Source organism: Pithys albifrons, chromosome 7, assembly GCF_047495875.1.
Source record: "Pithys albifrons albifrons isolate INPA30051 chromosome 7, PitAlb_v1, whole genome shotgun sequence".
In the NCBI taxonomy this organism is placed as follows: Eukaryota; Metazoa; Chordata; class Aves; order Passeriformes; family Thamnophilidae; genus Pithys; species Pithys albifrons.
In genome coordinates this window covers 661,950-689,069 of record NC_092464.1, presented here as the reverse complement: position 1 = coordinate 689,069, position 27,120 = coordinate 661,950, and the positions used below count along the sequence as shown (strand labels likewise).

Sequence of the window (27,120 nt, the reverse complement as noted above, 5' to 3'; positions counted from 1 at the left end):
CCCAGTCCCGGTCCTGCCCAGGTGTGTCACCTGTGCCATGCAGATGGGCCGTGGTGCGGTTGGTGGTGACTGTGAGGGTGCGGGGACAGCCGAGGGGCCCGTGGCCATCACAGGGCTCGTGCTCAGCCGTGATCAGCAGCTGTCCCCCCACAAAGTCCTGGGGGGCAGAGACACAGTGACACCCCCAGGCAGAGCCCTGCCACTGCCACCACCATGGCCACCACCCCATCAATCCCACAGCCACCACCACCCCACCATTGTGGTCACCACGATGAGACCCCCATGGCCACCACCACACCAGCCACTGTTACCACCACCAGGGTCACCCCCACACCCACCCCTGTGTCCCCCCCATGTCCCCAGCCCCTCACCTCCACCAGGGTGTGGGCACAGGGGGCCGGCAGGGAGAAGCGGCGGCGGTCGAAGGTGACAAAGTGACGCCCCCCCAGCACCACACACTCGGCCGGGCACTGCTGCTGGTCACAGCGCCAGCGCCCACCCTCGCACGTGCTGGGGACACCGGGGACACCAGTCACCGGGGGGGACACCAGGGACACCAGTCACCGGGGGGGACACCGGGGACACCAGTCACCGGGGGGGACATCGGGGACACCAGTCACCGGGGGGGACACCAGGGACACCAGTCACCGGGGGGGACACCGGGGAGGGACACTGAGGGGATGCTGGGGGGGACACACCAGAGTGGAGGGGGTACACTGCACGGGACGCTGGGATGGAGGGGGACATGTCACAGGGAACCCTGGGGTAGTGGGGGACACGACAGGGGACACCAGGCTGGGGGGCACACTCTGAATGGGACACCAGGGTGGGGCACATGCCATAGGGGACACTGGGCCGTGGGGGACATGTCACGAGGGATCCTGAGGTGGGAAGGACACCGCAGAGACACAGCAGTGGAGCCCGGGCTATGGAGGGGCCATGCACAGGGGACCCTCGGGCTGCCCATCCGCCGGGTCCCCCTCCGAGGGGTGCCACCCCGGTGCCACCGCTGTCCCCGTGTTGTCACCCACCAGCGGTTGCAGCGCTGGCGGATGCTCTGGCCGGGCCCGTAGCGCTGTCGCCGGTGGTGGCAGGGGCAGGCGGCGGGGGGGACACAGGCGTCCCTGTCCCTGGCCAGCCCCGGGGCGCACTCGCAGCCGCCGTGGCAGTGGCGCTGGCACGTTCCCTCCTCGGCGCTGCCCGCGGTGACACAGGTGACCGGGCACAGGGACACGCAGTCGGAGAAGCGCTGCCCGGCGCCGCAGCGGCGCTCTGGGCAGGGGACACCGGGCTGGCACCGGTGGCACCGCAGGGAGGGGTCAGGGAGGGTGCCCCCCCACCAGTTCCTACCGCAGAAGCCGGGACGGCGCCAGGTGACATCGACCTGGCGGCGGGAGCACTCCCGGACGTAGGCGGCGAACGTGTCGCAGGCGGCGAGGGGCGGGGGGACAGGCGGCGACGGGGGGTCGGGGTGTGGCAGGGGACCGGGGGAGGGCAGGGAGTCAGGGGGCGACAGCGGGTCGGGGGATGGCAGGGGGTCAAGGGGCGACAGGGGACCGGGGGATGACACGGATCCGGGGTCTCTGTCCCCGCACAGCAGCGCCAGACACGCTGCGTAGAACCCGCTGGGGTCCACCTGGAGGGGGGCGGCGGTGAGGACTCACGGGTCCACCTGGGATCACCCAGACCACCCAGAACCCTCCATGACCCTCAGAAACCCCTGGAGCACTCCAGGGGTCTCCAGGACACTCAGAACCAGACCCCCTGGACGTCTCGGGACCTCCCAGGACCCCCTGGACCCCTCAGACTCCTGTGACCTTCCAGTACCCCCCAGGACCATCCAGGATATCCCGACACACCCCCAGAACCCCTCAGGACTCCCTCGGATCCTCCCAGGACCTCCTAAGACCTCCCAGGACCCCTCAGTACCTACCAGGACCCTTGGGAACTCCCAAACCCCCTGAGCCTCCCCTGGTGCCACTGACCTCGCTGTGGCACTGCTGGAAGGGCTGGGCCAGCAACTGTCCACACGTGGCCACCGCAGGTGCCACCTCACCTGGGCCACACCTGGAGCCACTCTCCGGCACGTCCCTACATGGGGGCTGAGCCGGGGGTCCCTCAGCGTGGGGTGACCTCCGGGGACTCCCTAATCTGCACGGGGATGTCACCCGCACCCCCAGGTGTGTGGCACTGCCCAGGTACCTCCGTGCCGGCCACCAGCACCTTCCAGGCATTGCCGAAGGCGGCAGCGAAGGGAGCGATGTCCCCGTCAGGGCGCAGGAAGTCGTCTGGGGGAACAGGGAGAGTGAGGGGATGCAGGTTGTCCTCCAGCCCTCGGGTGGCGTGGGGGTGGCACCGGGCCGGTGGCACTTACCCGCAGGGTCGTCAGTGTAGGTGCCACAGAGCCCCCAGGTGCCCCCACGCAGCTCGGGCTCTGCTGTCACTGTCACTGCCAGGTGCCCGTCCCAGGCCACCCGCATGCCCAGGCTGCTGGCCACGGCCACCCAGTCCCCTGGCCAGGTTACACCGAGCCCTGCGGGATGGGGACAGGGATCCTGGTGGCAGCTTTGTCGCCACTCCTGATCCATCAAAGTGTTCTGGTGCCACCCAGTATCACCCAGGACTCATCCCCACCATCCCCAGGGCTGGGGGCCTTGGGGACCCACCTTTGTGTAGGTAGGGGTGGCCCTCTGGCACCACTGCCCCGTTCACCGACACATTCCGTCCCTGGGCCACCACCGTGTCTGTCCCAAAGGTCATGTGCAGCACCTGTGGCAGCACCGGGTCACCAGGAATGGCACTGGGACACACAGGTGTGCCAGGGATAGTGGGGATGGGGACAGGACACACAGGTGTGCTGAGGTCACCAGGGATGGGGACAGGACACACAGGTGTGCCAGGCACAGCAGGGGAGGGGACAGGAAACACAGGTGTGCTGAGGTCACCAGGGATGGCTCCAGGGCACACAGGTGTGCCAGGGATAGTGGGGATGGGGACAGGACCCACAGGTGTGCCATCCCAGCACCCATTCCACCTCCCAGCACTCCTCCCACACCCCATCCTGCCTCCCATTCCATCTCCCAGAACCCATTCCCACTCCCAGCCCCCATCCCACCCCTCAGGGGTGACCCTGAGTGACCTGTCCCATGCCCCCCATACCCGGGGATGGCCGAGTCTGATGGTGACATCCCAGGTGCCATCGGTGGCTGTGGCCAGGCTGTACTGGCAGGGCCCGGCGAAGCCGAAGTGCCGCCCATCAAAGGTGCGGAACCGCGTCCCGGCCCAGGCCTGGCACGTGGCCGGGGGGCTGCGGTGGGGTCGGGAGCCCCCCTCCCCACCCAGGGGCAGGCGGGTGCAGGGCAGGCAGGCCCCCGTGTCCCCTGTGTCCCGGGTGTCCCCACGGCGCCAGCTGTGCCCCCAGGGCTGCCGGCAGCACTCGGAGCGGCTCATGACGCTGCTGTTGTGGCCACTGGTGCCATCCTGGCACTGCCATGTGCTGAAACAGCGGCCCACAGAGCCCGGGCCTGCAGGATGGGGGGGCATCGAGTGGCACTGGGTGGCACTGGAGGGATGGCACCCAACCCAGCATCCAACCTGGCTCCCATCCTGGCTCCCTATCCCAGCACCCATTCCAATTCCCAACACCCATCCCAATTCCCAGTACCCATCCCAGCACCAGTCCTGACACTTGGAACCCATCCTAGATCCCACCCTGGATCCCATTTCTGCTCCCATTACCCATCTCAGCTCCCATCCTGGCACCTACCAGCACTCCCAGCACCCATCCCAGGTCCCAGTGGAAATGACACCATGGGAATGACACCCATCCCAGCTCCCACTCCAGCTCCTGACACCCATCCCAGCATCAGTGGGAATGGCACAGTGGGGGTGGCATCCTGGGGACATCCCTGTGTGCCACCACCATGTCCCTGTACCCTCAGAGCAGCGGGGTCCGCTCCAGCCGGGACAGCAGCTGCGCTCCGTGTGGCTCCGGACCACTGGCCGTGTCTCTGGGGGGCTGCAGGGGGACTCCGGTGTCACCTGGTGTCACCTCAGTGTCACCCAGGGCCACCCCATGCCTTATCATCCTGGACTTACCGGTAGATGTAGCAGAGGGGGGGGTCGGTGCCAGTGTCCCCAGGTGGGTCCCCGATGCCCCAGGGGGTGTCAGTGCCGGTGTCCCCAGGGGGATTGGTGTCCCCGGGGGTGTCCCCGTGTCCCCAGCGTGTGCGGTTCCGGTCCAGCTGCCACCCAGCCAGGCTGTACTGGTACAAACTGGGACACGGCACTGTGGCCTCGAGCCGTGGCCTCACCTCCTCCTGCTCCGTCACCTGCACCGTTCGCTCACACCAGCGCCTGCCGGGCATCCATGTGGGATCCAGCCGGCACTCAGCTGGGATCCATGTGGGATCCAGCTGGGATCCAGTTTCCATCCCAGCACCCACCCCAGATCTATCCCAGCACCCATCTGGCACCCACCACACCCATCCCCACTCCTGCCTCCCATCCCAGCTCACAACCTGCATCCAAGCACCCATCCCGGGATCCATCCAGCACCCATCCCAGCTCCTGACATTCACCCTGGCTCCCAGCTCCCATCCCAGTTCCCATCCCAGCTCCTGGCATCCATCCTGGCTCCCAGCTCCTATCCTGGGATCCATCCCATACCCCAGCATCCATCTCATCCCCCATTCCCAGTTCCCACTGCCCCATTCCCAGCTCCTACCACCCCATTCCCGGTTCCCATTCCCAGTTCCTACTGCCCATTCCCAGCTCCCAACCCCCATTCTCAGTTCCCATCCCTCAACTCCAGTTCCCACCTCCCATTGCCAGCTCCCATCCCAGCTCCCACACCCATTCCCAGTTCCATTCCCAGTTCCCATCTCCTATTCCCATTTCCCACCCTCCATTGCCAGCTCCCATCCCAGCTCCCACACCCATTCCCAGTTCCATTCCCAGTTCCCATCTCCTATTCCCATTTCCCACCCTCCATTGCCAGCTCCCATCCCAGCTCCCACACCCATTCCCAGTTCCCATTCCCAGTGCCTCACCCTGTGGCTGCCCCCACCACTGTCACCCACAGCACTGTGACAATCACAACCCCCCTGGCCACGCTCTGCCACGTCGCTCCAGCCATGCCAGATCCCAGTTTTCCTGGAAAAGTAGGATCTGGGTGACTCCACTGACACAATTCCAGGGTTATCCCTGTGGCTGAGATCCCCTGGCCACAAGAACTCTCCCAGTGTCACCCATCCCGATGTCACTCACCAGTCCTGGCTCTGGCACTGCCAAGTGACTCCAGCATTTATGGAAAGTCCCCAGAAGTGCCACCAGATGCAGGGACACTGATTGGGCCCAGCTGGCAGGTGGGGGGGGACATGGTGACATCAGGGTGACATTTCCCTGTTTCCTGGGAGAAGGTCATGGCATGGGACATCTGGGATCCGGCATAGGGTGGGGGACACGGATGTGGCAGGACTGCAGATCCTGGTCACACTCAGCCCCGTGTTCCCTGTCCTCCCCCATGTCCTCCTATGTCCCCCATGTCCCTGTCTTGTGTCCCTCCATGTCCTTGCAGTCTGTCCCCCGTGTATCTTCATTCCCTGTTCTGTGTCCCCCCGTGTCCTTGTGTCCCTGTCCTGTGTCCCCTGATGTCTCCTTGTGTGCCTCCATGTCCCGTGTCCCCATCTCCCTGTCCTGTGTCCCCCCCACGTTCTCCTCAGTGTCCCAGAAGTCCACAGGTCTCTGTCCTGTGTCTCCCCCATTCCCCCGTGCCTGTCCCATGTCCTTGCCCTTGCCCATTGTCCCCTCTGTGTCACCCCTGTGTGTCCCCATGCCCCCCCTGTGTCCCGTGTCCCCCCCATGTCCCCGTGTCCTTGTCAGTGTCCCCACGCCCTCCCCATCCTGTCCCCAGCTGTGTTTGTGTCCCTGTCCCCTCCGGAGGGGTCACGCCCGGTACAGCACCGGCTGGGGGGCACAGGGGGGCACGGGGGGGCACAGGGAGACACCGGTACACACCGGGGGCGGGGCCGCGGGGGACTCGAGGGACACGGTGGGATGAGGACACGGGGGTGGTCCCCGGGGAATGCGGACACGGGGGGTGGTCCCTGGGGGTGCGGACACGGGGGGCGGTCCCGGGGGGCGATCCCGGGGATCGGTCCCGGGGGATGCGGACACGGGGGGCGGTCCCGGGGGGCGATCCCGGGGATCGGTCCCGGGGGATGCGGACACGGGGGGCGGTCCCGGGGGATGCGGACACGGGGGGCGGTCCTGGGCGGGGGGACCGGCGGGGCGGTCCCGGGGGCGGTCCCGGGGCGGGGGGACCGGCGGGGCGGTCCCGGGGGCGGTCCCGGGGCGGGGGGACCGGCGGCCACCGCGGGGGGCGGGGCTGGCGGCGGCGGCGGAGCCGGTGGGGCCGGGGGTGCCCCGAGTCCACGGGTACGGGCGGGATCGGGACTGGGATCGGGACCGGGATCGCGATCGGATCGGGATCAGGACCGGGAGCGGCGGGGGGGCTGCAGGAAGGGCGGGGGGCGGCGGGGGTGGGGCAGGATTGGAGGGCGGGGACGGGAAGGGCGTGGGGGGGACAGAAAGGGTTTAGACAGGACTGAGGGGGTTGGGGGACAGTGGCGGGGGGGATGGAAGGGGCGGGGGTGGCTTGGGTGGGGTTACGGGGGGCGCAGGAGGAGCGGAGCCGGGGGGGGGGGAGGTCTGAGCTGCTGGGGAGACCAGCACGGGGGCACCCCCACGAGGGGGACCCCCGGGACGTGTCGGCGGGGGGAGCTCGAGACTCCCCCTCCTCACGGGGAGGGGTCAGGGCCCCCTGCACCCCCCGGATCCCCGTCTCTTTGCTGGGGGGCTCCCCGGGCCACTTGTCCCCCACGCGAGGCCGTGGCTCTTGCCCCCCCAGCCCCACACTCCTCAGGACCCTCCCGGGACCCTCGTGGGCCCCCCTCAGACCCTCACTGGATGCCACGAGACCCCCCCAGGCCCCCTGCAGACCCTCCTTGAACTGCCCTGGACCTCCCCTGGACCTGCCATGCAGGACAGCATTGACCCCCACTGTGCCCTGGGTACGTGCTCAGGGGTCCTGGGCATCCCGGGGATCCCAGCCCCTGGTGGGGTGCAGGGGGGTCCCCAGTTCGGGTCTGGGGGGCTCACCCAGTGCTAACCCTCACCTCGCAGGTCCCTCTATGGCCAAGGTGGAGATGGAGGAGATGGAGGTGCCGGGATGTGCCAGCTCAGGTGGGAACCGGGGGGTCCTGGGGAGGCTCAGGTGGGCACCAGGGTGCCAGGTGGTCCTGGGTGGTCTGAGGTCAGGACCAGGGTGGTCCCCCAGGGCACTCGGGGTCACCCTGGAGCAGGGGGGACCTGGCTGTGCCCCTTTTTTCCCTCAGGATGGCTAGTGGTCCCCAAGGTGGAGGTGACACCTGAAGGTGATGGCGACAATCTGGGGGACCCAGAGCTCCACGGCTCAGGTGAGGAACACGCTCAGGTGGGGGACCCAGTAGTGACACTGGCACTGCCAAGGGTCCCCCGGGAACACCAGGGTCACACAGTCACTGTCACTCTGTCCTGAGGCTGGTGGCAGTGCCAGGACCTTGGGTGATGGTCACTGTGTCCCCAGTGCCATCGGCCTTGATGGTCACTGTGTCCCAGGGCTGGTGGCAGCTCCAGATCCTTGGGTGACAGTCACTGTGTCCCGGTGCCACTGACAACTTCAGGTCACTGGGGTGGCAGTCGCCATTTCCTGGCGTTGGTGGCTGTGCCAGGACATCCTGCCGTGTCCCTGCAGGGCATTGGCTGGTGCGGAAGGTGAAGGTGGAGGAGGAGGACGAGGACGAGGCCTGGGCAGCTGGAGCTGAGGCCCCGCTGGCTCCGCAGCCGCTTCCCGGTGCCGTCCCCCCCGGTCCCGCCGGGACAGCGGGGTGTGCTGGCACCTGCAAAGTTGAGGAGCCGTGCCCGGAGGAGCTGGGGTATGGGGTGCTGCCGCCCTGGGGGCTGGGACAGCGCCTGGACGGCACCGGCGCTGGGCTCGGCCCCGGGATGGGGATGGGCCCCGTGCCCGGGGGGTGCGGGCGCTGCTCCCAGCCCGCCCCGCGCCCCTTCTCCTGCGCCCAGTGCGGGAAGGCCTTCGGGAAGAAGGCGCACCTGACGCGGCACCTGCGGGTGCACACGGGAGAGCGCCCCTTCCCCTGCCCGCACTGCGGGCGCCGCTTCCGGCAGCGCATCCACCTGCGCTCCCACCTGCGCACCCACACCGGGGAGCGGCCCTACCCCTGCCCGCGCTGCGCCTGCCGCTTCCGCAAGAAAACGCACCTGGACCGGCACCTGCGCACCCACACCGGGGAGCGGCCGCACCCCTGCCCGCGCTGCACCCGCCGCTTCGCACACCGCCAGCACCTGCTGCGGCACCTGCGCCTGCACGGGGAGCCCGGCGAGGGGCAGCAGGGCGGGCACAGCCCCCCCGAGGAGAAGCCGCTGCCCTGCTCGGGGTGCGAGATGAGCCTCACCTGGAAGCAGAACCCGGCGTCGCACCTGCGGCTGCACACGGGGCCGGCACCGGTGCCAGGGCACGGAAACGGACACCTGGATGGACACGGGCATGGGCACGGGGACAGGGATGTCCCTGCCGAGGAGAAGCTGCTCCCTTGCCCCCACTGCAGGACAAACCTTGCTGGGAAACAGACCCCAACACTGCACCTCTGGCAGCACGTGGAGAACCGAACTCTGAGCTGCACCGACTGTGGCCATGGCTGCGTCCAGGACCCCCAGCACCCACCGCAGATGCCCAGTGCCAAGTACAGCCATGGCTGCGTCCAGGACCCCCAGCACCCACCGCAGGTGCCCAGTGCCAAGTACAGCCATGGCTGCGTCCAGGACCCCCAGCACCCACCGCAGGTGCCCAGTGCCCAGGCCCCCCAGCACCTCCTGCAGCCTCCACAGGTGCCCAGTGTCCAGGACCCCCAGCACCTGCCACAGGTGCCCCCCTCCCAGAGCCCCTTTGCCCAGGACCCCCAGCACCTGTTGCAAGTGCCCAGTGCCAAGTCTGGCCATGGGTGCACCCAGGACCCCCAGCACCCACCACAGGTACCTGACACTGAGCACCCCTTTTCCAAGGACTCCCAGCGCCTATTGCAGGTGCCCAGCACCAAGTCTGGCCATGGGTGCACCCAGGACTCCCAACACCTGTCCCAGGTGCCCCCCATCCAGGGCCCCTTCACCCAGGACCCCCAGCCCACCCTGCAGGTGTCCCCTGCCCAGCGCCCCTTCTCCTGCCCGCAGTGCGGGCGCGGTTTCGGGCGCAAGGCGCACCTGGCGCGGCACCTGTTGGTGCACACGGGCACTCGTCCCCACGCCTGTGCCCGCTGCGGGCGCCGCTTCACCTCCAAGACCAACCTGGACCGGCACGAGGCCGTGCACACCGGGCTGCGCCCCCACCGCTGTGCCCGCTGCGGCCGCAGCTTCACCCGCAAGACTCACCTGGAGCGCCACGAGCGCACCCACAGCCGCACCGGCACCGGGACGGGCACTGCTGGCACTGGGACCGGCACTGCGACCGGCACAGGGACTGGCATGGCCACTGCTGGCACTGCCACCAGCGTTACTGGGAACCAGCTGGGCTGGCCAGAGCCCCCCACTCTCTGCCCCTGAGTGTAGGGAGGTGCCAGGGATGTGCCAGCGGGCCTGGTGGCTGCCAGTGTCACATCCTGAGCACTGGGATGTGCTGGGAGGTGCCAGGGGTGAATCCTTGGCACTAGAATGTGTGAGGATGTGCCAGGGGACCGGGTACCCTGAGATCAGCTCAGTTGGTTAAAACTTGGTTGTAATAATGCCAAGATCAAGGGTTCAATCCTCCTCTTGAGTCCTCACTGACTTAAGAGTTGGACTCGATGATCCTTGTGGGTCCCTTCCAACTCAGAATAGTCTGGGATTTTCACCTGCCAGTGATGCATCTTGAGCTCTGGGATGTGCTGAGATGTCCCTGGTTCCCCAGGGACTGCCAATGCTGCACCCTTGGCATCCTCCACCGCGAGGTGTCAGGAGGTGCCAGGGACTTCTGTGGTTTCCAGCACCGCATCCTGAGCCCCAGGATGTGCAGGGAAGTGCCGGGATGTGCCAGTGGCTGGAGCAGCTGCCAGTGGTGAGTCCTGAGCACTGTGATGTGCCAAGAGGTGCCAGGACGTGCCTGGGGGACCTGGAGTCTGCCAGTGCCACATCCTGGGCACCGGGGTCAGGATGCCGGCCTGCCCTTCCGCACGTGGCGCGGGAGCGGGTGATGGATGGAGGGAGAGAGGGATGGATGGATGGATGGGTGGAGGGATGGATGGATGGATGGGTGGAGGGATGGATGGAGCGCTGCGGCTCTGGAATGGCGGAGCGCCGGTGGGGGGCACGGGGCGACCCAATGGGGGGGCAGGGGGGGTTTCTCCGCCGGGGGTTGGAGACAGTGGGAATGAACTAAAACTGCCAATAAATGCGTTTTTATTGAAAATTCCCAGGACATGGGGGCGGGGTCAGGGAGGGGGCGGGACCGTCGTGATCTGACGTCATTGTATGGGCGGGGCCAAAGCCCGCACCCATTGCAGTCGGGGGCGTGACTTGGGCTGTGGGCGGGGTCTCGTCTCCATGGCGACGGGGGGCGGGGCCTCGGGGGCCGCCGGGAGCTGCCGTGCGGTGAGTGGGGGGGAGCGGGGGGGGGTGTTGGGGAGGTTTGGGGGGATTGGGGGCACCGACGGGAGGGGGCACCTGGGGGGGGCCGGGGGGAATGGGAGGGCTCGGGGGGCTGCAGCGCGGGGTAACGAGGGCAACGGAGGGGGCAACAGAGGGGTCTGGAGCATCGAGCGGCATCGGGGGAGGGAATAGGAGGGGTCTGGGGGGTCCAGGGGAGTGGGTGGGCGTTGGGGTGGGTGACGGGGGCACCGGCGGGAGGAACAGGGGGGTCTGTGGGGTTCCGGGGGGCTGGGGGCTCCGGAGTGGGGTCAGGTCAGGGGCTGGGGGCTCCTCATGGGCTCTGGACCCGTCCCTGCTCTCCAGGTCCCCCCAGATGTGCCCCACAAATATCTCCACGCCCCCGAGAGGTTTCCAAGTGCCATCCCAAACCCCTTATCCCCCTCAGGACCACCCGGTGGGGATGGCAGGGCTTGGGCAGGAGGAGGTGACACCCCCAGATGTGCTGCACGTACCTTCTCATGCGGGCTCCCCGTCCCCCCATGTCCTGAAGTCCCCCAGATGTGCCCCACATATGTCCCTGTGCCCCCCTCACACACCCCATGTGTGTCCCCACACCCCGGGACACCCCCACAGGCACCAGGACCCCCCAAGATGTTCCCCAGGTGTTCCTGTGCCCCCGTGGTCCCCCAGATGTGCCCCACTCAAAGCCCCCCCACATCCCCAGGACACCCCCCAGTCCCCCCCAGGCAGTTCCCCAGTGTCACCCCCAACCCTTTTCCCCCCAGGATTCCCCCGCAGGGATGGAGGGGCGCGAGGAAGAGGCAGCGGCGCCGGATCCAGAGGTGTCGGATCCGTCGGAGGATGAGGAGGAGGAGGAAGAGGAGGAAGGCTCGGGGGTGAGCGTGACCCCCGCCCTGCTGAAGGCCTGCACGGGGGAGTTCTCGCTGGAGTCCATCCTGCTGCTGCGGCTGCGGGGCCGCGGCATCGCCCACCTGGGCTGCCTGGCCGACTGCTCCAACCTGGAGTGGCTGGACCTGTCCGGGAACGCCATCGCGGGGCTGGCCCCGCTGGCCACGCTGCGCGCCCTGGCCGTGCTCAACCTGGCCGGGAACCGCGTGGCGAGCGTGGAGCCGCTGCGGGGCTGCCGCAGCCTCCGCCAGCTCAACCTGGCCGGCAACCGCCTGCGCAGCCTGCGCCAGCTGCGCTGCCTGCAGGGCCTGCGCCACCTGGAGAGCCTGCGCCTGCGGGACCCGCTGGCACACCTGGGCAACCCGCTGTGCGCCGCGCCCGCCTACCGCGCCACGCTGGCCGCCATGCTGCCCGGCCTCAAGGCCATCGACGGGCAGCGCGTGGCCGGGCGCGGCAGCGAGCTCTTCCGCCTGTGCCACGAGCTGGACGCCGCGCTGGACGCCGGGGACGCCCCCGGGGCGCCGGCAGAGCCCCCCGGCAGCGCCCAGCCCTGGGTGCAGGCCGGGTTCTGGGAGCCGCGGGCGCCTCGACGCAGCGCCGTGCTGGAGGAGGCCACGCGCCAGCTCGGCCAGGCCCTGCGCGAGTGCCGCGAGCTCGGCCGGCGCGCCGACGACTCCATCGCGCAGGCACAGCGAGCGCTCGGCCGCCGGCACAGCGGCAACTTCGGCTTCTGAGCCACAACCGGGCCGGCGGCAGAAATGGGGCTGGGGGAGAAGCGGGGCTGGGGGCACCCAGAGACAGCACAGCCAATACTGGCACCGTGAGACCACCCTGAGCCACCACGGCAAGTTCTGAACTGGGGGACAGGCTAAATGAGGCTGGGGAGGCTCCAAAATGGGGCTGGGGGACTCCAAATGGGGCTGGGGGGCTCCAAATGGGGCTGGGGGACTCCAAATGGAGCCGGGGAACTCCAAATGGGGCTGGGGGACTCCAAATGGAGCCGGGGAACTCCAAATGGGGCTGGGGGACTCCAAATGGAGCCGGGGAACTCCAAATGGGGCTGAGGGACTCTCAGGATGGGGCTGGGGGACTCCAAATGAGGCTGAGGAGTTACAGTTGGAGCTGGGGGACTCCAAATGAGGCTGGGGAGGCTCCAAATGGAGCTGGGGGGACTCCAAATGAGGCTGGGGAGGCTCCAAATGGGGCTGGGGGACTCCAAATGGAGCCGGGGAACTCCAAATGGGGCTGGGGGACTCCAAATGGAGCCGGGGAACTCCAAATGGGGCCGGGGGACTCCAAATGGGGCTGGGGGGACTCCAAATGGGGCTGGGGGACTCTCAGGATGGGGCTGGGGGACTCCAAATGGGGCTGGGGAGTTACAGTTGGAGCTGGGGGACTCCAAATGGGGCTGGGGGACTCCAAATGGAGCTGGGGGACTCCAAATGGAGCTGGGGAACTCTCAGGATGGGGCTGGGGGACTCCAAATGGGGCTGGGGAGTTACAGTTGGAGCTGGGGGACTCCAAATGGGGCTGGGGGGCTCCAAATGGAGCTGGGGGACTCCAGATGGGGCTGGGGGAGCTCCAAATGGGGCTGAGGGGCTCCCAGAATGGAGCTGGGAGAGTTCCAGTTGGAGCTGGGGACTCCAAATGGAGCTGGGGGAGTTCTAAATAGAGCTGGGGGGCTCTGAATGGGGCTGAGGAGTCCCAAACTGGGCTGGGGTCACCCAGAGCCGCCACAGCTTATACTGGGACCATGAGACCACCCAAAGCCACCACAGACCACAGTGGGGTCATGAGACCCCACAGCCCAGAGCCTTCATCTTCTAAGCTATGGGACTCCAAAAACAGGACTGGGAGCCCCCCAAAGCCACCACAGCCCACACCAGGGCCATGAGACCACCCAGAGCACCACAGCCCTGCACCTTCAGATTGTGAGCCAGGGGTCCCAAACAGGGCTGGGGGGCATCCAGAGCCTCCACAGACCACACCAGGACCATGAGACTACTCAGAGCCACCACAGCCAACACTGGGACTGGTAGACCACCCAGAGCTGCCACCAGCCTGGCACCTTCAGATTCTGAGCTGACGGGCCCCAAAGGTGGGACTGGGAGACCCCCAGAGTCACCACTGGCCATACTGACATGGTGAGAACCCCCCAGAGCCACCACAGCCTGGCACAGGATCACCAGGAACACGGAGGAGGGGAGGAGCCTGGCCTTGGCTGTGGGACATGGTGGGGACTGGGGGGCATCCCCAGGGGACACGGTGTCACTGCATTAAACACTTCCCACACTCTGGTGTCCCTCTGTCCTGTGGCCATGGGGGGATTCCCTTGTTCTCACTGCTCAGCCTGGACCCAGGGAGCCCCCACCCATCCCTGGTGACACAGGTGGTGGTGACGTGGAGCCCACCCCCCAGTTCCTGGTGGGAGTAAGAGCCGGGACAGCGGAGCCAGCGCTGGGTTTACTGGGAAGTGGGGACAGGTGGGAGGGGGGGACATGTCCAGGACTCTCCTTGATCACACAGTGCTGGGGGGTGACAAGCAGGGGGGGCCGGGACCCCCAGGGCAGCGTCTGTTGGTGCTGTGGTACCTGCAGAGGGGACACAGAGGGAGGGCTGAGGTGGGACCTGCGTGTCCCTGTGTCTCCACCCGAGGAAGTTCTCTCAGCCATGTCCTCATGCTGGGGGGGTTCTCCAGCTGTGTCCCCATGTCCCCATTCCAAGGGCTTTCTGCAGGTGTCTCCCTGTTCTGAGGGTTTTCCCAGCTGTGTCCCCATGTCCCCATTCCAAGGGCTTTCTGCAGATGTCTCCCTGTTCTGAGGGTTTTCCCAGCTGTGTCCCCATGTCCCCATTTAGGGGGTTCTCCCTGCCATGTCCCTGTCCTGGGGGTGTCCCTGTGTCCCCATCCCAGGGGTTTCCCACGTGTGTTCCCATCCCAGGGCGTTCTCCCCACCATGTCCCTGTCCTGGGGGTGTCCCTGTGTCCCCATCCCAGGGGGTTCCCACATGTGTTCCCATCCCAGGGCGTTCTCCCCGCCATGTCCCTGTCCTGGGGGTGTCCCTGTCCCCCCATCCGAGGGGTTTCCCACGTGTGTTCCCATCCCAGCGCGTTCTCCAGGTGTACCCCCATGTCCCAGTGTCCCCACTCAAGGGGTATGTCCCCTGTTCTCAGGTATGTCCCCGTCCTGGGGTGTCCCCAGGGGTGTCCCCTTACCCACCTATGCTGGCAGCCCCCGGGAGAAGGCGAACATTCCGGGCAGGTACGGTGTGTCCCCTCCTTTCCCAGCCTCCTCCACCGCCCGGCACTCGGCCTCGTCCCGCTGCCGGATCTCCTGCGGGCACAGCACAGGCTGGCATCGGGTGGGGACACTGGGGGACACAGAGGGGACACTGGGGGGATGGAGGGCACCTCACCTTGGCCGCCAGGTGGTGGGCGGGGCCACAGTTGTGGTACTTGTCCAGCACCTTGGGGACATCGCTGGTGTCAAACTTGTAGCAAGCCAGGCAGGTCGGCTTCCGCTGGGGACATGATGGGATGTCACCCCCTGGGACCCCCAGTGACCCCCCTCAGGGGGTCCCAGCCCCTGGCACCCACTGTTGTCCCCTCCATCCCACCATGGCATGTGCAGGAGCACAGTGAGGGGACAGGAGGTCCAGGGACCGTGTCACACCCAGGATGGGACCCAGGTGAGGGCACACACTCAGGGATGGGGCCCAAGGGGTGGGGACACCCCAGGATGTGCCCTGGAGAGAGGGGACACCCTCCAGGACACGTCCCCAGGTGTCCCCCTCACCCGGTTCTCCACCAGGCGGCACTGCCGCTGCGGCCCCCGCTTCCGACACGACGTCTGTGCCAGGCCCAGCCGGAGCTGCACGAACGTCCCTGAGGGATCCTCCTGTGGGAACAGCGCGTGAGAGGGCATGGGAGGGGCCCCAGATAGCCCAGCAGAAATCCCAGCCCCCAGAGGGACCCCAACACTTGGGCAGGACCCCAACTCTCCTGGATGGACCCCAAACCCCACAGACCCCTGTGAAAATGCAGCTCCCAGAGGGATCCCAATCCCTGGGAGTGTCCCCAAATCCTGTAGACCCTCAGCTAAATCCAGCCCCAGGAACGATCCCAGGGTGGCTCCAAGGTGGGCAAGTGGTCCAAAGAGGGGGTGCCCAGAGCCCCCAGCCCTTTCTGGACACGGGGCAGTGCTCTGGGGACACCCGGGGATGGACCCGGCTCCGGGGGCAGTGGAATGGACCCGAATGTGTTAACGATTAACTGAGCTGAGCCAGGCCTGGCCAGCAGGGCCGATCCCGGGCACCCCAGGACACCTGGCACCCACCTGTTCCCTCTGGGACACCCCATTCCCCCATCCCAACCTCCTCTGTGGCCACCCCGGATCCCAATCCTGAATCCCAAATCCTGGTACTCACCTGCTTGATGCCTCCTTCCCCTTACCCACACCCCTGGGGGCACCCCATCCCCTTCCCATTCCCCCTGGAGCACCCTGGCACCCTCCCTGTTCCCATGGCCATCCCAGATCCTGAGCCCCCAGTCCCATTGCTCACCTCCTCCATGATCCTCTCCACCCTCTGCTCCCTTCAGGACATCCCAGAACACCAAACCCCCTCCCTGGTCCCATCCCTATTCCCTCTGGGCACTCCAACCCACTCCCTGACCTCCTCCCTGACCCCATCCCTGTTCCCATGGCCAGCCCAAACCTTGAATCCCAAATCCTAAATCCTGAATCCCATTATTCACCCATTCTATGACCCTCTCCACCAACTGTTCCCTTCAGGACACCCCAAACACCTCCCATTCCTTCCAGGGCATCCCAAACACCTCCCCGACCTCCTCCCGTTCCCGTGGCCACTCTGAACCCCAACTCCCAATTCCAATCCCAATCCCAATCCCTGCTCACCCGCTCGATGACCCCTTCCACTGCCTGCTCCCTCCTGGACACTCCGTCCCCCTCCTCATTCCGTCTGGGACACCCGAACCTCCTCCCCGACCCCTCTCCGTTCCCGTGGCCATCCCAGATCCCGGCTCCGAATCCCGCTCCGTTCCTCACCCTCTCGATGGCCCCGTCCAGCTCCCGCTCCCTGAAGAGGAAGTGCACGTTGCTGCGCCCGTGGAAATATTCCAGCACGTCCCGGACCACGCGCCGCTGGAGCGGGGACTGTCCCGCGGCCACCGCGGCCACCGCCAGGGCCAGCGGCAGCCACAGGGACACCGGGAGCCTCATCCCGCCGGGAATGGCCTCACGGAGCCGCCGGCCGCTGGCGTCGGGCTGGCATGAGCCGATTTCCTGGGATCTGCCCCCAAATCCGCCCCCGGCACGGCCTCGCGAGTGACCGGGAGGAGGGGCTGGAGCGGGATGGGGGGAGAGACCCCGGGAATGGCGGCGGGGCCCGCTGGGAGGCACGTCCTGCGCTCGGGAATGGCTCCTGCTCCCGGGAACAAACTCCTGCGCCCCTGGGAATGGACTTCAGTCCCCTGGGAACAAACTTCAGACGCTGGGAATGGCGTCATGTCCCACTGGGAATGACATCCTGCCCCGGGAACAAACTCGCCCCTGACAACAAACTCCTGCCCTCGGGAATGGCTTCATGTCCCACTGGGAATGACATCCTGCCCCGGGAACAAATTCCTGCCCCCGGGAATAGGCTCCAGCCCCTGTGAACGGGCTCCTGCCCCCTGGGAATAGCTCCATGTCCCACTGGGAATGACATCATTCCCTGGGGATGGCTCCTGTCCCCCAGGAACGGGCTACAGCCCACTGGGAATGGGCTCCTGCCCCTGAGAACTACCTCCTGCCCCCGGGAATGTCATCGAGTCCCACTGGGAAGTGACATCCTGCCCCCGGGAATGTCATCGAGTCCCACTGGGAAGTGACATCCTGCCGCCAGGAACAGACTCCTACCGGGCAGAGGCTCCTGCCCACTGGGAATGGTGTCACTGCCCTGGGAAGGAGCTCCTGCCCCCCCGGGAACGGGCTCCGAATGCCAGGCACGTTCTGCCCCCCGGGAATGGCATAACAGCCTTGGGAAAGGTTCCTGTCACTGGGGCGGGGGAGCACTGGGAGGCACTGGGGAGGCCCTGGGAGTCAACGGGGAGGCACTGGGAAGGCACTGGGGAGGGACTGGGGGGGCACTGAGAGTCACTGGGGAGGCACTGAGTGGGTACTGGGAGGCACTGGGAGGTACTGGGAGACACGGGGGGCTCTGGAGGGCACTGCGGGGGCACTGGTGGAGCACTGGGGAACACTGGGAGACACTGGAGTGGCACTAATAGAGCACTGGGGAACACTGGGGGCTACTGGGAGCCACTGAAGGGACACAGGGAGGTACTGGGGGGCACTGAGGGAGCACTGGGGAGTACTGGGGGGCACTGGAGGAGCGCTGGGGGGCACTGGAGGAGCACTGGGTGGCACTGGGGGCCACTGGGAGGTACCTGGGGGACACTGGGGGAACTCGGGGGGGCCCCCGTGGGGGGGGCCTGCCCCGCCCCCTCCCATGACGTCACTGGGGCGCTCCCCGCGCCGCCGACAGGGGGCGCTGCCGCCGCCCCGCCCGACTGGGCTCGGTCACGCAGCGGGCGTGTCTTTATACATGACGTCACTTGCGTGTTGACGTCACCGCCAGCGCGTGACGTCACGCGCCTCGGGACAGCGGCGGCCCGTGAGTTTGGCGGGGAGGGGGCTCGGGAGGTCACGTGACCCGGGGGCTCGGGGGGGCTCGGGGTCTCCGAGGGGTACCGGGGGGGGTGTTTGGGGGTCTCGGCGCTCTTGGGGTCTCAAGAGGGACACACGTGGCGGCGGCGGGGCCGGGGCCCCCCGAGGGCTGCTGGGGCGGGGCCGGAGGGGCCGCGGGGGTCACCCCGAACCCCCGGCCGGGACCCCCCGAGCCCCCGGAGCCCGCCCGGGATGGCCGGGCTGGGGCCGCTCCCGCTCCAGGTGATTCCAAACGAGGCTGTTCCCGGCTGGACAAGGCCAGGCTGTCCCGGGGCTATTCCTGGCTCCCAGCGCTATTCCGGACTGCCCAGGCGGGGCTGTGTCGGGCCAATTCCCAGCGCCCGGGGCCATTCCCAGCGCCCGGGGCCATTCCCAGCGCCCGGGGCCGTTCCCAGCGCCCGGGGCCGTTCCCGGCTCGGACCATTCCCGGCTCCCGGGGCCATTCCCATCTCCCGGGCCAATTCCCATCTCCCGGGGCCATTCCCAGCGCCCGGAGCTATTCCCGGCTCTGGGACCATTCCCGGGTCTGGGACCATTCCCGGCTCCCGGGCCAATTCCCATCTCCCGGGGCCATTCCCATCTCCCGGGGCCGTTCCCATCTCCCGGGGCCGTTCCCATCTCCCGGGGCCGTTCCCATCTCCCGGGGCCATTCCCATCTCCCGGGGCCATTCCCATCTCCCGAGGCCATTCCCGGCTCTGGGACCATTCCCGGCTTCCGAGGCCATTCCCATCTCCCGAGGCCATTCCCGGCTCTGGGACCATTCCCATCGCCCGGCGCCATTCCCGGCTCCCGGGCTAATTCCCAGCTCTGGGGCCATTCCCAGCTCCACTCCCGCTGTCTCCCATCCCATCCCATCCCATCCCATCCCATCCCATCCCATCCCAAACTACAACTCCCAGCGCTCCCAGCTCTCTCCGCCGGATCCGGCCCCGCTCGGCGCCTCCCGCGCCCCAAATTCCGGGGGGAGGAGGAGGAGGAGGAGGAGGAGGAGGAGGAGGGCGGGGGAGGCCGAGGCCGCTCCGGGGCTGCCGCGCTCCCCCGGCCCGGATCCCGATCCCGATCCCGATGCCGATCCCACTCACATTCCCGCTCTCCCAGGAACCCGCCGCGGCCATTTGAGGGAGTCGGTGGCGGAAGGAGCCCAGGAAAACGACGGGAACGACCTGGGAAAGAGCTGGGCAGGAGGCCGGGAAGGACCCGGGAGGGGGCCGGGAAGAGGCTGAGGAAGAGCCCGGGAAGGGCTGGAATTCCGGGAGCGATGTCGGCGGGGGGAGCGCCCCAGGTACGGGAGGACTCCCGGGGGATCCCCCGCACATTTAGGGGGACATTCTGGGGGATCGCCCGGCCAGGGGCTCCTCCGGGACATTCTCCCTCAACCTCCGGAGGCCCCCGAGAGCTTTTCCGGGAAATCGGCGCTTTGGGAAGTCCCGGAGCGCGGGGGCCCCTCCAGCGCTGCCTCCGGGGTTGGGAACACGAGGGGAGATCGGGGGTTTGGGGGTTCAGTGTCCCTGGAAAAGCGGGATCGGTTCCTCAGGAAAGGTTCCTCCCTCGGTGGGAACGATTCATGGAGGGGGCAGCGAGGGGGGTGTCAGCCCCCAGCTCAGGGACTGGGATCTGGTTTGGGAGGGCAGGGATCCAGTGTGGGGAGCAGGGGTCCAGTGTGGGGAGCAGGGATCTGGTTTGGGAGGGCAGGGATCCAGTGTGGGGAGCAGGGATCCAGTGTGGGGAGCAGGGATCTGGTTTGGGAGGGCAGGGATCCAGTGTGGGGAGCAGGGATCTGGTTTGGGAGGGCAGGGATCCAGTGTGGGGAGCAGGGATCTGGTTTGGGAGGGCAGGGATCCAGTGTGGGGAGCAGGGATCTGGTTTGGGAGGGCAGGGATCCAGTGTGGGGAGCAGGGATCTGGTTTGGGAGGGCAGGGATCCAGTGTGGGGAGCAGGGATCTGGTTTGGGAGGGCAGGGATCCAGTGTGGGGAGCAGGGATCTGGTTTGGGAGGGCAGGGATCCAGTGTGGGGAGCAGGGATCTGGTTTGGGAGGGCAGGGATCCAGTGTGGGGAGAAGGGATCTGGTTTGGGAGGGCAGGGATCCAGTGTGGGGAGCAGGGATCTGGTTTGGGAGGGCAGGGATCCTGTGTGGGGAGCAGGGATCCAGCCGAGAGAAAGCAGGGAGCTGGTTTGGGGCTCAGGGATCTGTTTTGGAGGAGCAGGTAGGGGGGAAACTCTGTTTGGGGGGAGAAGGGACCCGTTTGGAGGAGCAGGGATTGGGAGATCTGTTTTGGGGGACTGGGGATTGGTGGGGACTCATCCCCAGATCCTGGGGCTCTGCCAAGCACTGCTGGCTCCAGTGGGGAACGGAGACATGGAGGGGCTGCAGCTTCCCTGTGCTGAGGGAGATTCCAGTGGTGCCCAGTGCTGGGATTTCCTGTGGGAATGAGTCCACCCGGAGCTGGGACCTCCCCCAGAGGACACAGGAGGGGGGGGGACATCCCTGTCACCTGGACAGGACATGCTCCAGTGCCATGGGCTCCATCCTGGAGCGAGGGGCCTGGACATGGAATGCAGGATGTGGGAACAGGGGGAATGATCCCTGCCCAGGGAAATGTCCCGAAATGCCACTGAGCTGCTGCCCCCTCCCCAGCCGGCCCATGCCCTGGATCTGCTCCCGTACTCCCGGCTGAGCCCGGCACCGCGGGCTGGATCCCAGCTGGATGCCGTCGGTGCTGAGATCCCATCGGATCCCTGCACAGGTGAGTGCTGGGGGACACTGTGGGATGGGAGGTGGGGAATTCTCCACTCAGAGCTGGTGCATTTTTGTGGGAGCTTTGAACTGGGATGATGAAAGTGTTCCAGGGGATTCCCAGGGGTGGGAGAGGCTGTGGAAAGAAACCAGAACTCAGGAGTGGCTCCATCCCACCTCTCCTGGGGCCTGGATCTTCAGGAGTGGCTCCATCCCCCCTCCCCTGGAGCCTGGATCTTCAGGAGTGGCTCCATCCCCCCTCCCCTGGAGCCTGGATCTTCAGGAGTGGCTCCATCCCCCCTCCCCTGGAGCCTGGATCTTCAGGAGTGGCTCCATCCCCCCTCCCCTGGAGCCTGGATCTTCAGGAGTGGCTCCATCCCACTTCCCCTGGAGCCTGGATCTTCAGGAGTGGCTCCATCCCCCCTCCCCTGGAGCCTGGATCTTCAGGAGTGGCTCCATCCCCCCTGCCCTGGAGCCTGGATCTTCAGGAGTGGCTCCATCCCCCATTCCCAGAGCCCAGTTCTCCCAAGAGCAGCTCAGTCCCACCTTCCCAGTACTCCCAGTGGCAGCTGCATCCGCAGTCCTGGCTCTCTGGGTGACAGCTCTGTCCCCCATTCCCAAATCCCTGTGTCCCCCAGGGTACCGGTTCTTCAAGCCGGGGGGTTTGTTCGGGATGAAGCCGCCGGAGGAGCCGTTTGGAGCCGTGCGGACGGGCCCGGAGGACTCCAAGGCTCTGGGCAGCCCCTGTGCCGGTGAGTCCGGATCCGTGGGAATGGGGGAATCGGAAGCTCCAGGGAAAGGACAGGCTGGGATGGTGTGGGGACATGTGAGGCCAGTTTGGGATCTTTTGGGACACTTTGAGGCCAGTGGGGGGCCGTTCTGAGCCAGTTTTCAGCCATTTTAGAGCCATTCTGGGCCAGTTTGCAGCCATTTATTCCTGACTGATGGGTATTCCAGTCAGTTTTGGCCAGTTTTGTGGACCAGTTTTGGCCATTTTGGACCCATTTATGGCTGTTCTCAACCAGTTTTGGCCATTCTGGGCTGGTCTGTGGCAGTTTTGGGCCAGTTCTTGTATTCCTGAACCAGTCTGCCCCCATTCTGGGCCATTTTGTAGCCAATTTATGGTAATTTTGGGTCAGTTTTGGCCATTCTGGGCCAGTTACTGGCAGGTTTTTCCTGGCACCAGGACAGCACCGTTGGAGGTGAGGGGTGCAAGGAGGTTTGGGGGGGTGTCACAAACTGGGGAGTGCAGTGGATTTTCGAGGGGAATTTTGGGGTACTTTGGGGTGTCACAAACTGGGGGAGTTCACGGGTGTTTGAGGGCCACAGACTGCTGTGATTCGGTGCCGGGGGTCCCACAAGGAGCTGGGGGGCTGGACCCAGGTCCTGCTCTCTCGGGACAGCCTGGAATTGCTTGGGAGCCGGGCTGATGCCGGGGTCTCTCCGGTGCAGTGGAGCCTGGGCGGGTGAGCAAGGTGGAGCCCGAGGAGAAGCCTGGGATCGGCGCCGGCTCCCTGGAGCTGTTCCCGGCTGCCGGCAGCAGCTCCAGCCGCTGGTTCCCCGGTGGGCAGCGCGGCCCCGAGCCCCCCCGGGACCCCCCGGCCCCCCGCACCGGCTGCTGGGGGACCCAGGGGGGAGCCCCCGGCCCCTTCCACTGTGCCCAGTGCGGGAAGGGCTTCCGGCAGAAGCAGAGCCTGGTGACGCACGAGCGGATCCACACCGGGGAGAAGCCGTTCCGGTGCGGGGACTGCGGGAAGAGCTTCAGCCAGCGGCCCAACCTGCTCACGCACCGGCGGGTGCACACGGGCGAGCGGCCCTTCCCCTGCGCCCAGTGCGGCAAGAGCTTCTCGCAGAAGGCCAACCTGCTGGCCCACCAGCGCATCCACGGCGCCCACCCCGACGAGGGCAAGGCGCGGGTGCGGCCGGCGCGGGGCTGCCCCGAGGACACGCCGTTCGTGTGCCCCGAGTGCGGGAAGAGCTTCCGGCAGAAGCCCAACCTCATCACGCACCGGCGCATCCACACGGGCGAGCGGCCCTTCTCCTGCTTCCTGTGCGGCCGCAGCTTCAACCAGAAAACCAACCTGGTGACGCACTACCGGGTGCACACAGGTGAGCGGCCCTTCGCCTGCGCCCAGTGCGGCAAGCGCTTCACCCAGAAAACCAACCTGGTCACCCACCAGAGCACCCACACCGACCTGCGCCCCTTCCCCTGCGCCCAGTGCCACAAGTGCTTCAAGGACAAGGTGTCCCTCAAGGCCCACCAGAAGACGCACGTCCCCCGCCAGCGCCGCTGCCTGGCGCGCGGCCCGGCCCCCGCCGCGCCCTTCGGGGCCGCGCCCGCCCTGCTGCCCCCCGCGCCCGCCCCGCAGGACCCCCCCTTCGCCCCGCTCCCGCCCGCCCCAAAGCCCCCCGAGGGCACCGAGCTGTTCCCCTGCGAAGAGAAAGTCTTCCCCGCCCCGCCCCCGGGCGAGCCCCCCTTCCCCTGCGCCCACTGCAGCGACGGCTTCTGCCCCAAGGTGCCCCTGCTGCGGCCCCCCGAGGTGCCCCCAACCTTCTCCAGCCCCCCCCTCCTGGGGCCCCCGGGGGCGCAGCCGGGGCTGGGGGACGCCACAGCGTCCCCAGAGAAGCCCTTCATCTGCAACCAGTGCGGGAACAGCTTCGGGCTCTGGCTCTCCCTTGTCGCCCACCAGAAGAGCCACGCGGGGCACAAGCCGTGCCCCGGGGCCGCCCCCGAGCCCGGCCCCGCTGCGGAGCCGCCCCCCGGGTCCCCCCTGGCGCGGGTGGGAGAGGCCCGGCCCTGCCCGTGCCCCGAGTGCGGGCGCAGCCTGGCGCAGTGCGAGCGGCTGCTGCGGCACGGCCACGGCGCCGGCGGGCACGGCCCCTTCCGTTGCGACACCTGCGGGAAGCGCTTCAGCCTCAAAACCAACCTGGCCACCCACCAGCGCATCCACACAGGTGAGCGGCCCTTCACCTGCGGCGTCTGCGGCCGCCGCTTCAACCAGAAGGGCAACCTGGTGACGCACTACCGGGTGCACACGGGCGAGCGGCCCTTCGCCTGCACCCAGTGCGGGAAGCGCTTCGCGCAGAAGCCCAACCTCCTGGCCCACCAGAAGACCCACCTGGGCCGCCAGCCCTTCACCTGCCTCGAGTGCCCCAAGCGCTTCAAGAGCAAACTGTCCCTGCGGGTGCACCAGCGGGTGCATGTGGGGCCCCCCGGCACGGCCGCCGGCGCCGCAGACCCCGCCGGGAACCCCTTCCCCTGCGGGCTCTGCGAGGAGGCCTGTGGGGGGCACGGGGCGCCGCAGGTGAACCCGCGTGGGCGGCCACACTCCTGCACCGAGCCGCGCCACACCTGTGCCGGGCATCACCACACCTGCATGGAGCAGCGCCACACCTGCGCCGAGCAGCTGCACACCTGCGCCAAGTGCCCCCACGCCTGCGCCGAAGGGCCCCACACCTGTGCCAAGCGGCTGCACACCTGCATCGAGCAGCAGCCCCACGTGTGCATCGAGCAGCCCCACGCCTGCACCAAGCAGCAGCAGCAGCAGCAGCACACCTGCACCGAGCATCCTCACGCCTGCGTGGAGCAGCCCCACACCTGCAGCGAGTGCCCACACACCTGTGCCGAGCATCCTCACCCCTGCGAGCAGCCGCCCCCCTGCGCCGGGCGGGCACACCCCTGCGAGCAGCCGCCCCCCTGCGCCGGCCATGCCCACCCCTGTGAGCAGCCCCAGCCGTGCCCCGAGGCCCCCCAGCCGTGCCCCGAGTGCCCCCACGGCTGCGCCGAGCGGCCGCACACGTGCGCCGAGTGCGGGAAGCGGTTCCGGCAGAAGGTGAACCTGGCCGTGCACCTGCGCACGCACACGGGGGAGAGGCCGTTCCGCTGCACCGACTGCGGCAAAGGCTTCAGCCAGAAGGCTCATCTGCTGCGGCACCGCCGCACCCACAGCACCGGCCTCGTGCCCGCCTGCTCTGCCGGGGAGCCCCTGGGCAAGGCCCCCGAGCCGCCGGCCCTGCTGCTGCCCCCCTGTGCCCGCGGGGCCCCCCCGGCCCGCCCCGACAGCCCCTCGGGCGCCGCCGACATCCTCATGCAGCTCATGCAGGATGAGCCCCCCCCGGGTCCCGGGGCCGTCCCGGTGCCCCCGTGCAAGTGCCCGGAGGGGAGTCCGGGCCCCAGGGCGCCGGGGCTGCCCCCCCCGTGCTGCTGTGCCGCCTGCCTGGCCCCCCGTCCCCCTGAGCTCCCCCGAGGGCAGCTCTGGGCCAAGGCCGGGGGCTGCGCCCGGGCCTTCGAGGAGAAGAGAGTGCCGGGAGCGCCGGAGCAGGAGCGTGGCGAGGAGAAACCGGCTCCGTGTCCCGGCTGTCTGTAACCCCCACGGGACCGGCACTGGGATGTGCACCAGGATGCACACTGGGGCCCCTGCAAGGACCCCCACCCCTGCCCCCGCACTGGGACCCTCGCTGGGACCTGCCCTGGCTGCCTGGGACCCCCTGCACTGGGACCCCCAACAACAGGGACCCACCCTCGGCTCCTGTGCTCACCCACCCCACACCTGGAGCCAAGGGGTCAGAGCTGAGGGGTCACAGCCAGGGTGACACTTCTGGCCAGACATGGCACTGGGACTTGGAGAAGCCTCATAGGGATTGGATGGGGCAAAGCAGAGCCAGACTTGGACATGGCACATTTCTGGCTCAGGAAGACACCAAAGGACTGGAGGGAGTGGCACTGGACCTGGATCTGCCATCTTGGCTCTGGCCACATGGACTGGGAAGAGCTGGATCCGGTGGGCTTAGAAGTTGCATCCACTGGAGCCAGCCGTGGGATGACAGGGGCCTCCGAGGGCTCTGGCTGCTTCCAGAGCCCTCCAGCCTGTTCCAGAGTGGATGGCATTCCACAAGGACACAGTTGGGATGGGAGTGGCAAGCCCTGCCAGTGCAGGAGTCCTGGGGCTGTTTCTGCTGCTGGATGACCTGAGAGCCCCAGTCCAGCTCCACACGGAGGAGCTGGGAAAGCACTGGGAAAACAGCTGGGAAAATGGCCTGGAGGGGCTCAGCTCTGCTTCCAGAAGGGATCCAGAGATGCTTCCAGTGCTGGGGGGGAGGGGGGTCAGCTTGTGCTTCTGCTTGCTCTGGATAACTGCGCTTTGGGACTCGATATTCCGGGATGGGCAATGCTGGGAGCTGGTGGTGGGGGCTGCGGGGGGGCTTCCAGGGGCACAGGGGGCATGGGATGCTTGTTGGGCTTTACTTGGCATTTCCATGTCCCACCCCCGGTGTGACAGAGCCAGTGGCCAGGGAGGCACAGCCTTGGGCAGAGCTTTGGCCTTGGGCACCGGGAGCTGCCATTGCTTCATCCCAAAGGGAATCAGATCTTCCGAGGGGACCGACACCAGGATGGCCACCTCTGGAACCCCAGTAGGGCAGGGGGTCCCACCCCAGCCCCCTTCCCCCCCCACCCCGCTCTGCTCTCTGCAATTCTATTTTTTGAGGTTATTTAAAATAAAAGCTTCTGATGGCTCCAGCGACTCCAGGTCCTCTGTCCAGACCCAGGGGGACGTGGGAGTCTCCTGGAGCCTCAGTGCCAGCCTGAGCCCTGGTTCAGGTTCTGCTGGCTGCAGCCACAGACCATCGCTGTGCCCAAGGAGCCACCGGGACAGTGACAGTGCTGGGACCCTCCAACACCCTCTGCGGCCACCAAACCTCACCTGGACACCAAGTGGGAGCTCAGGACCAGCACGGCCACTGAGCCCACTCCAGGGTCACTGTCACATTCACTGGGGTGGCACCAAACCCCACCCAGTGCTCCTGGGGATGGGCTGGGGGTCTCACACCGAGGGCTCTCACTGTGGGGACATGGACACCCCCCATCGTGGCTGGGGGCACTCAGTGCCACCCTCGATGGGTTCTGGGAGCTTTGGGTACAGGGGCTGCAGGGGCAGGACCCAGGGGGGCTTCAGTTGGTCCTGTCCTGGGGTGGACACCTGGTGTGGGACCCTGCAGTGTGAGACCCTCTGGTGATGGGACCGTCTGGTGATGGGACCCTCCAGTGTGCGACCCTCAGGCTGGGATGCTCCCTCCAG

The 27,120-nt window shown here is 67.4% G+C and overlaps 4 protein-coding genes across 4 annotated transcripts in view; 2 read left to right on the top strand and 2 right to left on the bottom strand.

Annotated features, from left to right (window-relative positions):
• LOC139674354 (SCO-spondin-like) overlaps positions 1-4,433 on the bottom strand; it is a 32,292-nt gene extending 27,859 nt beyond the window's left edge. Inside the window, 10 exon segments of the mRNA XM_071560577.1 lie at positions 31-157; positions 372-510; positions 1,032-1,272; positions 1,351-1,636; positions 2,203-2,288; positions 2,375-2,533; positions 2,667-2,769; positions 3,160-3,524; positions 3,936-4,018; positions 4,099-4,433. Of these exon segments, the coding sequence (XP_071416678.1) occupies positions 31-157; positions 372-510; positions 1,032-1,272; positions 1,351-1,636; positions 2,203-2,288; positions 2,375-2,533; positions 2,667-2,769; positions 3,160-3,524; positions 3,936-4,018; positions 4,099-4,433 (1,924 nt within the window).
• Positions 4,434-6,380: 1,947 nt separating this feature from the next.
• Positions 6,381-26,558, top strand: LOC139674353 (zinc finger protein Xfin-like). Its single transcript, XM_071560576.1, has 12 exons — positions 6,381-6,438; positions 6,911-7,073; positions 7,186-7,245; positions 7,398-7,478; positions 7,796-9,649; positions 14,755-14,842; positions 15,392-15,480; positions 16,614-16,858; positions 19,132-19,590; positions 20,945-21,053; positions 21,682-21,795; positions 22,496-26,558. The coding sequence occupies exons 2-12, from the start codon at positions 7,040-7,042 to the stop codon at positions 25,408-25,410; spliced, it is 6,048 nt and encodes a 2,015-aa protein (XP_071416677.1). The 5' UTR covers positions 6,381-6,438; positions 6,911-7,039; the 3' UTR covers positions 25,411-26,558.
• On the top strand, positions 10,630-12,357 carry LRRC61 (leucine rich repeat containing 61). Its single transcript, XM_071560381.1, has 2 exons — positions 10,630-10,677; positions 11,460-12,357. The coding sequence occupies exons 1-2, from the start codon at positions 10,630-10,632 to the stop codon at positions 12,315-12,317; spliced, it is 906 nt and encodes a 301-aa protein (XP_071416482.1). The 3' UTR covers positions 12,318-12,357.
• RARRES2 (retinoic acid receptor responder 2) lies at positions 14,029-17,064 on the bottom strand. The gene is made up of 5 exons (XM_071560386.1): positions 16,646-17,064; positions 15,377-15,478; positions 14,997-15,101; positions 14,801-14,914; positions 14,029-14,174 (listed from the first exon to the last, which is right to left on the bottom strand). Exons 1-4 carry the CDS (start codon positions 16,817-16,819, stop codon positions 14,801-14,803), a joined length of 495 nt encoding a protein of 164 aa, XP_071416487.1. The 5' UTR covers positions 16,820-17,064; the 3' UTR covers positions 14,029-14,174.
• Positions 26,559-27,120: the final 562 nt, after the last annotated feature.

Excerpts from the sequence above, each read along its gene's own strand:
- LOC139674353 (XM_071560576.1), top strand. The coding sequence starts at position 7,040 with ATGCAGGACAGCATTGACCCCCACTGTGCCCTGG. Across the intron at positions 14,843-15,391 it reads AAGGCGAACATTCCGGGCAG|GCGGCACTGCCGCTGCGGCC; the intron begins GTACGGTGTGTC and ends GTTCTCCACCAG. Across the intron at positions 21,054-21,681 it reads CCCATCGGATCCCTGCACAG|GGTACCGGTTCTTCAAGCCG; the intron begins GTGAGTGCTGGG and ends TGTGTCCCCCAG.
- LRRC61 (XM_071560381.1), top strand. The coding sequence starts at position 10,630 with ATGGCGACGGGGGGCGGGGCCTCGGGGGCCGCCGGGAGCTGCCGTGCG. Across the intron at positions 10,678-11,459 it reads CCGCCGGGAGCTGCCGTGCG|GATTCCCCCGCAGGGATGGA; the intron begins GTGAGTGGGGGG and ends TTTTCCCCCCAG.
- RARRES2 (XM_071560386.1), bottom strand. The coding sequence starts at position 16,819 with ATGAGGCTCCCGGTGTCCCTGTGGCTGCCGCTGGCCCTGGCGGTGGCC. Across the intron at positions 15,479-16,645 it reads TGGACGGGGCCATCGAGAGG|GAGGATCCCTCAGGGACGTT; the intron begins GTGAGGAACGGA and ends CTGTTCCCACAG. Across the intron at positions 14,915-14,996 it reads CCCACCACCTGGCGGCCAAG|GAGATCCGGCAGCGGGACGA; the intron begins GTGAGGTGCCCT and ends CTGTGCCCGCAG.